The 13434-nt window shown below is 40.6% G+C and overlaps 1 protein-coding gene across 1 annotated transcript; it reads left to right on the plus strand.

Annotated features, from left to right (window-relative positions):
- The first annotated feature begins 974 nt into the window (after nt 1-974).
- Nucleotides 975-13370, plus strand: LOC134643401 (opsin-5-like). The gene is made up of 4 exons (XM_063495744.1): nt 975-1157; nt 9930-10223; nt 10665-10993; nt 11903-13370. The coding sequence occupies exons 1-4, from the start codon at nt 1088-1090 to the stop codon at nt 12257-12259; spliced, it is 1050 nt and encodes a 349-aa protein (XP_063351814.1). The 5' UTR covers nt 975-1087; the 3' UTR covers nt 12260-13370.
- Nucleotides 13371-13434: the final 64 nt, after the last annotated feature.

Genomic DNA, 13434 nt, shown 5'->3' on the forward strand with positions numbered 1-13434 from the left:
TTATCTGTAGTTTGCACCCTGGCTTTAGGTCAACAGACTCATGTTAGTTTACTTGACTATTTAAACAATTCTAATATTTAAAAAGATGTTATTTTGTCCAATTACTTTTCATCCCCTGAAAACTGTTTATACAAAAGTTGATTTAAGATGCGTTGTGGTTATGTACAGAGGCAAAATTACTTTGGTAATTTTAACCACCACTGAAACGATTAGCATTTCAATGATTAAGCTATTAAATCTACTGTGCCAGTTTTTAATGGATCTAGTGCTACATATTATAGCAGTTCGTGTTGTGTAATTTTACATTGCAGTCTTACTCTGAGTAAGCAAAAGTTAACTGTAGGGCCGGATCTACAGTGGGGCAAGGGGGGGCAGCTGCCCCCTGCTCTAGAGCCTTGCCCCTTCAACTTTTATGTCTATCAGCCTAACAGTGATAGCTGAAATTAGTCCTGTACAGTAAATTAAGTCCCTTTTCTGTATTTGTTTTCTGTATTTATTTTGTATTTATTTGTGTTTGTTTGGGGAACTTTTTCTTATCTTGTTTACACAGAAACAATTATCTTTGTTCTACCAGAAAAAATAATGATACAATAAATAGTTTTAAATATTTTGTTGACTCCATTTACATAAAGGGGATTTTCAAATACTTCACTGAAAACAACAAAGCAAAACTTGAGAACAGGATATTTTGTGTCTAATTTGTAAAAGGTATTTGTTGGGGGGGTACTTGTATATTTATTTATTTACTTTGTGGTCTCTGGCTAGCTCCCATACTCTCTCCACTCTCACCTAACTTAACCTGAGGCTAACATAAACCTGTTTTCCCGTTTTGACATCTAACGCTCAGTGACACCACGGCACTGGAGACGCTGGATGATCCTCTCTTTACGCATGATCACCCTGACAACACACGCTGGCTGCAGGCACAAGGCTTCAGCCGGTACGCGTCTCAGCTTCATTCCTGAGGACAGATGCCTCTGACACCGGAGCGCAGCAGCAGCAGAGGCGCAGTTTGACTCTTCTCCGCTTCGTCGGGATCGCTTGAGGACCACTTTTCTTTTTATCTCGGTTACTGATCATTGTTTTCATGGATAAGTACACCTCTGCTTTATCACCGGCGCTGGACATCGGCACGGGCTGCTACCTGCTGGTCTTAAGTAAGTTGAAAATCGCACTTAAACTAGAAACAATGACAGTTTATGGTTTTTGAATGCTTCCCATCTCTGATCATCTTAATCCTGTCTGGGAATATACACTTCAATAGCATTAACTTATTCTCCCGGCTTTGGAGACCTAAACTGATTCAAAAGAACGTGATCTTTTTTTCATAATCCATTTTGCGCACAGGAGTTCAAAGCAGCTTTATGAGAAAATACTGGAAAAAAATGTATAATCTCATGATACTAAAAACAGAACAGAATAAAGTCAGAGGACCGAAAACTGTGACAGACGTTTTGCAAAGTCACAGGAAACCTAGCGTTTTGCTTAAATCTGAAATCTCCCACACCCACCCTCCACACGCGTCATTTACAAGGTTAGAGCGAGTTTGTGTGGTGTGTAGTGTATTTGTATGAAATCTGTTTGGTACAGTCAGGTAAGGAGAACAGTTTAAATCACGTTTTTTCTAAGATGTATACTGGTCTTAGGTTTCAGAGAATATATAATACAACTTTCAGAATAATCCTAAGTGACAGAATTAAGTCTTCAACCTTGTATGCTGCCCTTTATACAACATATTAGATTCTGTGTTTTCTAAAATAGTTTGTTTAAAAGAAAAACTACAGTCTTTAGGATGGGGGGGTGGAGGAGGTTATTGCTACTTATGTTTGGGATATTATATATCATTACAGTGACAGACATGGACGAGGCCGAGGTAAACACTACCATCATTCACTTATCATTACCTGCCTGTCACCAATGAACAGAGGTCAGAGAGAGGATGCTGCTCCTCAAGGTGCTCCAAATGCGTGCACTGGCTGTGATGACAGAAAAAGGTGGAAGGAGGTCCTGGGGGGCATGAGGGTTAGAAGAATTATGGAAACACAGCTGTTAGGCATTACCTGCTTTTTATTGAGAACTGATGCCAGGGGGCATATTTAAAATGAAAATATGAAATGATGCCAGACAGAAACTGGGAAGAAAAAATCTTACCAAAGGGGCACTTATCAGGTGAGAGACCAAAGGGCCTGTGGTCTGTCTGTGCATGTGCAGACTTAACCTCCTAGGACCTGGCGTCCACATATGTGGACATTACATTTTGGGTTATTTAGACCAAAATACTCAATTTTGCTCTACAAGCGCTTGATATCCACTTACGAGGACATTATACTGCTACTGTTCTATCAAAATTTTAAACGAATATCCTCATATTTGGCTCTTATTTTTCTTAAAAACAAAATAAGGTAAAAAAAAAATCTGGTAATTCTTTGTTTTTTACATTCATCGGGCTCCAATGTGACCAAATATCAAAGAGAAATTAAAAATGCATGCCGTGGAAGTGTTCGGGTCTTAGGAGGTTAATGTGAGAATTCAGTACAGGGATAATTCTGGTGTTCCAGCCAGCTGGTAAAGACTTTAAAAATATATAAATGCCCTGAAATACTGATAACACCAATATTCAGCTTGTCACATCCTTTGCAAGGCTAATCAAGTTTGATCGTATGCAGCTCGTATTGTTTCTCCACAAAGCTACTGTGACCTCCTGATCAATAAGACGGACAGAAGCACAGAGACTCAGTCATCCTCCTGCTATTTGGCACAGTTTATCTGCCTGGAACTGCATCATTAGGCAGTAAGTCTACTGGACAACCAAAGATAGACTGATAGATTGACATAATAGAGGGTGGGGAATAGCAGCTGAGGACAAAGACCACTGGCCTTTTCATCCACTGATGGCAGGATTTATGAAGCAAAGCAGCAGAGGTTCATAATCATAATATTGAATTGGTTCTTGTAATGGACAAAAACAGCTGGTGTAGTTCTTCTGTCTGGGGATCACATTCACCTCATACCTGCAGGTCATCCCTGCTGATCTTTCTGTTATTCAGCATGACTAATGTGTGCCTTATTTTATTTTTGTGCTGCATTTTGCATTTAGAAATTTAAATCAAACATGATTTCAAAATGTAGCTGACCTTATTCATGTTTTTTTTAGGTGGTGACGTGGTGGGATTGGGAGGACAGCAATGCTTTGCAATGCTTTGAGATAAAAAACATAGATGAGCTGCAGTCTGTAGTCTGACAGATTGTGCCACAGGGAAGATGGATAAATAATGCAAGCTAAGAGAAGTTAGAGAAAGATAAACCATGCTGTGTTTTGATCCTGGATGATTAAAACAAAGCCTGGTCTGATCTCATTTCTGTTCAGTTCTCTGCTGCCCACAGGGGGGAAATACACTATATAGGGCTTAATCAATCATTACCACTGAAATCAGTCCCGACGTGATCGCTCTGCTTCTGGTTATGAGGCAAGTTTCTTCCCAGAAAATTTCACACAAATACAGACAAATCATATCCATTGATCAAAGTCATTGTCACATCACAGGAACAGAAAAACAGCACACGAGTGCAGGGAGATGTCCATGTGCACACTCCTAAAAGCTGCTAAAAAGGCTAAGAAAAGTTTAGTAACAGTTTGAATTCCCCCCTAATAATGATAGAAGACCAAGTTAGCTACAGCTGCAATAAAGTAATCAGATTAACTGCCTATTCTAAACCATTCTTCTCCAACCGTTTGTAGTACAGTCCCTTTATCCTGATATTCCCACACAGTGTCTACACCCTTGACTTTGTGCAGAATGGCCAAAGATTAAAAAAAGAACATTTATTCCCTATGGATTAAAATTAGATCTTATCATGTTCATTGTTTAAAGCTTGCCTGCTTAGAAACAAAAGGATCCTATGTTTATCTGTGGGGGTTAAAGACTAAAGACCTTTACCAGGGCGAGGTCTACAGGGGACCCAAACAAAAGGACGACCATTTATTTGACTTACACGAACAGTTAAGGATACTATAAGAGTCAGAGAAAACATCTGATGAGCAGCATGAGGAACAGGAGCATGAAACACCATGAACAAACAGATTATCCGACAGAGGAATTGACAAGACTACAGACACAGAGGGATGATTAAACAAGAGCAGAGGCAGATGCAGTTAAGGTGGGGCAGACAATCGCAACGACAGGACCACAAAGGGATTTTCTCATTTCTGTAATTTGCACCTCCTTGTTTTCTCAGTCCTCCATTTTTTTTTCCTGTGACCTGGATGTCAGTCTCATATTTCCACACTGAAGGATGTTTTAGTTCCTCAGTCTGTTCAATCTGGTGGACAGAGGCTTGCCAAGGGAGCTATAGTCAAGGATGCACGGGTGTATCCTTTGCAGATGTGCGTTTACCTTTTTTTTAAAAAGTCTTTTTATATTTTTACAAAAGAAAGAGACAGTGCAGTGGGAGGAAGACTCTTGGAACTACCCATCCTTTCTATTAATGTTGTAGCTTAACTCAAATAAAATCATCAAACTTTGTACCCTTGAAAAAAAAGAGATGTGACTTCACATTGTCACATATTGTGACCTTTAAGCAAAAGTCACCCTAAAGATAAAACACGCTGTTACTTCTTCTCCCATGTGTCGATGCCTTACCAGTAGACCATTATTGAGCCATGTGTGGATTAGCATGAAGACAGCCTCTTCATCTGTCTGTCTAAATCTAGCAGTAAGGACTGTCATACCACTATATAGTTGACCCCTTTTCATTTACCCCTGTGTGTGTACATAGATCACAAATGCTGCTGCAGTTTTGATGTTCACTTAAAATGTGGTCTTTCTCACAGTCTGTCCAGGAGGGACACATGTTGTCAAACCTACTGTTTCTTCTTTCGTCTGCTCCCTTTAGGGGTCACCACACTGGATTATCTGCCTCCACCTCACCCCATCCTCTCTGTCACATCTCCATTCTGCATGTATTCCTTCACTACATCCATGAATCTCTGTGCAGTCTTCCTCTTTTCCTTCAGTTTGGCAGCTCCGTGCTCAGCATCCGTTGTCCATTATATCCATGTCCTTCATCTGCATGTGTCCAAACCTTCTCCATATTGAAAGAAGACAGTGCACTGTGCAGCTTCAACAACTCTTTCTCATATCTTTATTGTATGGCTCATTAATCCCTCTGTAGCTCCTACAGCTTTGCACATCCTCCTTGTTCATAAAAACTGGAATCAGTGTTAAACAACCTGGTCCACTCTGCTTTCTCCTAGACATCTCCATAGCTCCATAGCATCTGGACCAACCAGCTTTCCACTTTTCATCCTCTTCATAGCTGCCCTCACTTCCTCATTACAAATCCTCTGCAGTTACTGAATCAGGAAGTGCAGAGGATTAGTCAGGAGGAAGTGAGGGCTCCTCTCATTTTCTTCGTTCATCATCTCCTTAAATTACTCCTTCCTCTATCTTTAAGCACCCTAACCTCCTGCACGTCCTTTAAAAATCTTTTTTCCTTTCTTAGTGTCCACATACAACCCACTTTAAGTCCTTTCCTTTGCCACCCCTCTCTTTGCTGTATGCATAGCCTCCCAGTACTCCTGTATACTTTCTGCATCTCCTTGACTATCCCACTTTTTCTTTGCTAACCTGTTCCTTTGAATACTTTCCTGTAGTCCTCATTCCACCACCAAGTCTTCTTCCTTCTGCTCAGAGAATACACAAAACACCTTCTTGGTAGTTTCTCTCACCACTTCAGTTGTACTGTCCCAGCCATCTGTTATCTCTTACCTACCACCCAACTACTCTGTGTAACATTTTACCTTCTTCAACCTCCTCCATTTAATTCTTGCCTTTGCTTTCACTCACTTCCTCTTCTTCCAGAGTCATCCTACAGACTACTGTCTAGCTGCCGAGCTACATTCTTCCCTCACACCAGCTTGCAGTCTCCTTTCTCTTTCACATTACACTTTCTCTAGGATTTAGTCCAACTGCCTCCACTCTTACACATCACCCTATGTTCCTCCCTCTTCTTGAAGCATGTGTTCACCACAGAAAAAAATCCACTACCATCTGTTGAGGAGAGAAATCCTTCTGTCTCTGTCTTCTTAAACCATCACCACCCTCTCCCCCGGGGACACTCTCTACCACTTCATCCAAGTTAGTGTAGAATTCCTCTTTCTCATGTAACTAACATCTAACTTGTGGGGCATATGCACATTCATCGTCACCCATCCAATTTTTAGCTTCAAACTCATGATCCTGTCTGACTTTTTATTCCCCTCCACAACATTATGCACGCACTCTTCTTCTAACCATCAACCAAATCCATAAAGCAAGTGGTAAAACAGAATTTTCCCTGGGGTTGATCATGGATGTGGTGGGTGGAATTAATGTGACTGTGTCTCTGTATTTCATAACCCTTCACTCATTTGTATTATAACTGGTTATAATGTGGGTTTTCTAAACATAACTCCTCCAGTCATTAATTCAATCATGAGATAGTGGGTGTGTAGCTAAGACAAACTCTATATGCAGACATATGGGATGTTGTTACATGTCGCCATTGATTCTTTTTTGTTTGCAGAGAGCAGTTAAAGCCACTTGAAAGTAATTTTCAGTGAGCTGGAAGTTGATCGGGTCACTGGGCTTTGAGTTTAAAAAGTCCCAAAGGAGATCCTGCATGAAATCAAGAGTTCTTGTGTAGGGAGACTGTCAGAGAATCTCCCTTCGACGAAGGAGTCTGTCTCAGTGCTGGATATACACAGAAGTGCATTTATGCTGTTAGTTTTGTCATCTGGTTGTTTCCCTGATTTTGCTTCCAGCAAAAAAAAATCAATGCAATATTTTGTTTAGCAAGACAGGGCATGAACGTTATATGAAAACAATGTATACCTGCTATCTAACAGCCAGAAGGTGGGCGAAATATTGTATGAAATCACTTGATTTAAAACCTCAATAAAAAATCTTTCTAATCAGTTTATGGTTTAATTGCTTGTTTCAACTCTTATTAAATAAACATTATGTTCATGTTGTAACCTCCAGTATGATTTAGAGTAAAACAGATAATAAAGCAGGCTATCCTTTAGGGCTTATTGAACCTGTGACTGAGAAATTACTACCCTATAAGTGTCTTCAACTTATGAGCTTGATCCACCTCTCACTCATCCATCCATCCATCCATCTTCTTCCGCTTATCCAGGGCCCGGGTCACAGGGGCCTAAGCAGAGAATCCCAGGCCTCCCTCTCCCCAGCCACCTCCTCCAGCTCATCCGGAGGAACATCAAGGCATTCCCAGGCCAGCTGTGAGATATAATCTCTCCAGTGTGTCCTGGATCTGCCCAGGAGATCCAGGACACACTGGTCTGCCAGGAGCGGAGCCCCTGGCAGACCGATTCCCGGCTACCAAGACCTCTCACTCATGATGTCTGATTTTAAAAATATATGCGGCCATAATGCTGAACTCCTCTTAAGACAATGGACTTCTGCAACATTAAAGATGCAGTAGTCCTTCAAGCGCTAAGACAGAAGCAGGTGCAGGAAAGGAGTTTCTTGGTGTTCTAGTTTACTGGGAAAGGTTAACAAGATTACCCACAGTCCAAGAGAGTGAGAGGAAAGTACACAGTGCTCTAAGCTGAGGTTGCTCAGGAATAATCCTCACCTCTGGAAACTGTTTCATCTTCAAGCCAAGGAGCAGACGTGGCACTCTATAGGCTAGCTCTAATTACAGCCTGAAGCTCAGCAGGTCATCATTCAGCATCTGGACATTTGTCATGTTTTTCATGTTCTCCACCTTTTGACATCAGTTAATGGATTCTTAGTCAGTCACATTTCTATTACTGCTGTAGAGGTGAATGCCACCTAACAGTCTGCAGGTGTTGTCATGACAGCTGATGTCACGCATATGAAGTGTACTGGAAAACTATCTCTCTGAAAGACACGGGCATTGATCCAAATCTACCAACCGAACCTCACAGTTCAATACTGCGGAGGCGTGAAGAAAGCTGATTATACGTGAGCACTTTAAAAGCACTTCAACACAATGTGTACACTTCTCTCCTCCCCTATAGAAGATTTTATTGTCACTTTTCATTTTAGATATTATCCATCCTCATCAATTCATTCTCTTAGCCATTGCTTTACCATGACTGTGAGACCAGCATCAAAAGCTGATCTAGCAACAAATATTTGTGCCTCCTTCTAAAAAATCCCATCTCTGAGAAGAGGTGTAATCACCATGGTTATTTCCCCACATCGGTGATTTTTTAAACCTATGTTGTCCTTTTATTCTCTGCCCAAAACAGAAGCTAGGCTCTTCTTTCTACACTAATCACAGCGATAATCACCGTATATATTCACCAATTTCATCGATCTGGCAGGAAATTCATCAAATCACCCACTCCAGTGAATACAAGCTTACAGTCTTACATACTTTCTTCATGTGCATGCTGCTAGGCAAGGTCAAGTGCACATGTTGAGAGATACAATGGTGGCTTTGTGCTGAGGAAAACAAAAGAGAGGCAATAGAGTTAATGTTAGGTAATCTGTGTGTGACGTAATCCTGACTTCTTTCTGCTTGAAATGTGAAAGAAATAAGTACTGTAATTTTCAGCTTTGAGCGCCTGCCAGTGCCCTAACATTATGGTTTTCTTTCTGTGGTTGTTAGAAGGTTTTCTGTATTACTGAGAGGTCAGAGGTAAAAGATTACCCTTGTATGTGAATATTTAACAGTGTGATAGAAACAGCATTGTTCAGATAGCTCAAATAGACATACAATGTTTTGAGTAATATCCTTATTTGCCTTTAGACTAAACGGTAGACGTGAATAGTTCTTCAGGCTATGGTCAGATGATGGTTGGCCTATTTCAAAAACATATTGTGTTTATCAGGAAAAGAATTCCCTAAAGGTTTAATGAGGCAAATGTCATAGTGAGTTTAATGAGACACAGATTTGCCTGAGGTGTGGAAGCTGATGTGCAAAATCCTTCACCTTATCTCCGGGCTATAAACGTCTGCTCCAGAAATGCAGGGAGACGAGAAGATAGAGTCAGAAACAACAACTAACACTACATTATCCATTTTTTTTAAAGATTTTATTAAGATTTCTGTAAATAGAGAATGGAAAAATTGAATGTGTGGTCAAAAGATACCCAAAAAAGAAAATTCCTTCCTTTAAAACAGTATATTTTAACGTATTCCTACTGATGGATTTATTTATTTATTTTTTTAAACTGTGCTGCAGATGTGATTTTGCAGCAATTATTTTACAGAAGATATTAAATAAATATAGAGGGGTAAAAAGTGACGTATTTATCTCTGAATTGTGGCCTAAACGTGTAAACTAGTAATAAAAAGCACCTCACACAAACCATGAAGCTGCACTTAGGTGCTCGCCTGACTTTTACCTTCCATTATAAGAGAAAAGGTCAAATCATTTTGTAATGGGCTGTGAGGCTATTTAGACAGATTAGCATTGTGTGTCATTATCAGGCAGCCAGTGGGTAAAGCTGTCCTTCTTCCTTAATTAAACCTCTACCGTGCATTCAATAAACGATGTCACGACCGTGTGGTCGCACTCCTCTCCAGAGAAACAAATGCAACATCCATCCAGAGTCTTGTGTCTTTACACAGATCAGGATCATTGTTAATGCACTCATTGTGTGTTTAACCTGTGTGTCAGTGTATGTGCTTATATGCACTTTTTCAAACACTGGGGAACAGTAAAGTAACAGTAAAGTGATTGCACGTACTGCAATCAAGGCCAGTGAATGCTGATTATTGTTGTTGTTAAATCATCTAACAGCTAAAGGACAAATTTGACGTAATTTACCGCACGATTAATATGCATTCAAAGGCATCGCCCACTTTAAACACCTTTGCAGACGGCATGTGTGTTTGTGTAATTAGACTTCTATTCATTATATCATCTTCTCCTCTTCCTCTGTATCCCAGCTGTGCTCTCCATTGTGGGAAACCTGCTAGTCCTTATCATGGCATTCAAAAGGTCGTCCAGGATGAAACCGCCGGAGCTGCTGAGTGTGAATCTAGCCATGACAGACCTGGGAGCAGCTGTCACCATGTACCCTCTAGCTGTGGCGTCTGCCTGGAGCCATCGCTGGCTTGGGGGAGATGTTTCCTGTGTCTATTATGGCCTGGCAGGATTCTTCTTTGGTATGGCCAGCATCATGAACCTCACCATCTTGGCTGTTGTGCGCTTGATTGTGTCCCTCAACCTGCAGTCACCTAGTAAGTAATTCAGGGCTGACAAAAATACTGTTTCCAAAGATGCTCTTCCCACATCTGCCTCTTTTCATGTATGCATACAACCGGCAGAGAGGTCACAGAAAAGAGCCATGCTGTCAAATATAAAAGAGAATTAATGGAAATAAAAACCTTCTTACCTTCGTATTACATACCATCCGCAATGTTTTCTAATTGTTTGAAAGTAGAAATGTGTTGCTCACGTCAATATGTTTAAACCTGTTTTCAGTGTAACTGTGTAACAGAGTCTTTGCGTTTTAACATAAAAGCAACTGTTGTTGTGATTCTGTGTAATAAATAAAACTAAATTATTTTTATCCATGTCACTGATATGTGATTTAAGGAATATAGGATCTTGTCTAAGCTCTGCCATGTAACTGCATATAAGAAGGAGAAAGCAACCGTTCTCTTTATTTCTCACTGCAGGGGAGAAAATCAGTTGGAAGAAGGTGAAGATGCTGTGCCTGTGGTCCTGGCTGTATGCTTTGATCTGGGCTCTGTTTCCCATAGTGGGCTGGGGTCGATACGGCCTGGAACCCTTTGGCCTGTCCTGCTCACTTGCCTGGGGCCAGATGAAATATGAGGGATTCTCTTTTGTTATCTCCCTGTTCTTCTTCAACCTGGTCATGCCTACTGTCATCATCCTCTGCTGCTACTTTGGCATCGCCATCAAACTCTATTTCACCTACAAAAAGTCGATGCACAACAGCCGCAGAATCCCCAACATCGTCAAGCTCCATCGGAGGCTGTTACTAGTGAGTCACTCTTACTGAAGATTATAAAGATCTGAAACTGTAGTTTGCTTTAAAGGGTTCAAATTCTGAAAGCTGTTGAATATTTGATCATCAACAGAGATAGTTTATCCAATCATTCCAATCATTGAGGTTTGCAGGTATTTGTTTATGCACAGCTCCTTTAAGGTTAAACCACAGAATTTAATTTGGGTTGAGGTCTGAGTTTTGACTGGGCCATTGCTACACCTTGATTTGTGTGTCTTCAGCCATTCTTTTGGAGATTTGCTGCTGTGCTTGGGATCATTGTCCTGTTGCACGACTCATTTTCCATCAGACAAATGGCCTCAACCTTGACTCTAGAGCACTTTGGTATACAGGTACTTCATGCTTAACTCAGTGACTGCAAAGTGTCCAAGTCCTGTGGCAAGAAAATGAACCCAAATCATCAACCTGCCACCACCGTGCTTGACAGTTGGTACGAGGTGTTTGGTTTTAATCCATGTGGTGCTGTGCTGTATGACCAAACATCTACAGTTTAGTCTTCTCTCTCCAAACATTGCTCCAGAAGTCACATGGTTTGCTCAGACGCAGCTTTGCAAACATAAGCTGTGCTGTCCATTGGTTGGTCGGTTTTTCAGACACTGCTTCTGCATTTTGGCTTAGTTTTTATTAAGTAATGCCATGATGCATTATGTGATGTGTTGCTGTTTACCTGAAGTTGTTATTTACCTCATTTTAAGACTTTCTAAGTACCAGATTATTCTTATTATGTCCCACTATGTAAAACCTGAGAATTGATAGGGGTATTTTTCTTATCATGACTATAACTAAATCAGTGAAGCTCCCAATCATAATCCAATGAAATTCTTGCCTTTGTTTTCATCGACTTTGAGAGTTTTTTGCTGACTTTATCCTCCTGTTTTATTTCAGATTGCTTTTTTGATCAGTATAGGCTTCATATGCTGTTGGACACCCTACGGTTTGGTAAGCCTGTGGTCCATTTTCCGTGACAGCAGCACCATCCCACCTGAAGTCAGCCTGCTGCCGTGCATGTTTGCAAAGAGCTCTACTGTATACAACCCTGTGATCTACTACTTCTTCAGCCAAAGCTTCAAAAGGGAGGTCAATCAGCTGTCGTGGCTGTGTTTATGTTGTAAGCCATGCCAAGTCTCCAACACAATCAATGACAACAGTATTTACATGGTTAGTGCTAGCATCAAGCCAAAAGAACAACCACGATCTACCTTGCAGGAGATCACAGAGTCCAAGTCAGTGACTTTTGGTTGAAAGACTGGGTTGTTTTTTGGAACACACTTGAGAACAAAGACTGAGTTGTAAAAAAAAAATAATAATAATGTGTTATCAGGACAGAAAGAAGTTTTTTGTTTGTTTTTTTTCCAAATGGTGTGTGGTATTATACCACAGCAGGGTAATACTTGGCCCTTTTCTGACTGACCATGACATGTGGGAGGATGTGTTTGCACAATGTATTAAATGCTGTGAATGTGGAGCCAACAAAAGCTATAATATAGAGTCAAATTTGTGCTTACAGTTGGTGAAAACCTGCTATGAGATTGTGTTTCAGAGACAGAGCTGCTGAGCACACCCGTGCCCTTGAAGAACTCACCACAGTAAACATCTTTTTGTTATTTACTACATATACACACAGACACAACGAGATGTGAAAGAGGCAGAGGAGTGAGAAGAAAATCAACTGCGACGTATACTCAAACTGCATGCTGTGTCCAAATGTGCACTCTGCAGCGATGTAGGTTATGAACAATCAAAACTTAGGGCTACTCTTTTTATTGTTGTCACCACATTTTACTGCAGTGTTTCCCACAGGCTGTTACCAGTGGGAATGCATTATTATAGGGGAAGGTTCTTTTCCATCCAATTTACAGATATAAAAGCCAAATGCTTCACATACAAACTTTCAGTAGATGCGACACTTTCCCAGTGTTTCCAAATACTCGGCACATTTCGGCCTGATGTGCTAAGTATTGGTAGATGAGCTGCTCTAATGAGCTGGTGCCATTAGATAACTTTTAACCAAGAATAGCCAATCCCTATTTTACACTCCCTGGCTTTAGGTCCCAACCAGTAGTGTGAAGAAGACTGAATGAATGATTGTTGAGAAAGGTGGCTCCTTCATTTAAAAGTGAGATACAAACCAAAGGTTGCGCAGAAAAATACAACAAAAACCTTGATCATAGCAAAGAAAAGGGTGATTTTTACTTTAAAGTGGACCTATTCTGCTTTTCCTGATCATGTCACATATATACTGTTTTGGTAGTGGATGCCAAACAAAACACTGCCCTAAATGTTCAGTGTCCAACTTGTTATCTCTTTTCTTGGATCTGTTTGATGTCAGAGAGAGAGAATATGGTCATCTCAGTACGGAAGAGGATTAGGGCCACAGGAAAAAAAAGTGGGCACATCTTTTTTTTTTTCTTCTTCTT

The sequence above is a fragment of the Pelmatolapia mariae genome, linkage group LG15, assembly GCF_036321145.2.
Source record: "Pelmatolapia mariae isolate MD_Pm_ZW linkage group LG15, Pm_UMD_F_2, whole genome shotgun sequence".
Lineage (NCBI taxonomy): Eukaryota > Metazoa > Chordata > Actinopteri > Cichliformes > Cichlidae > Pelmatolapia > Pelmatolapia mariae.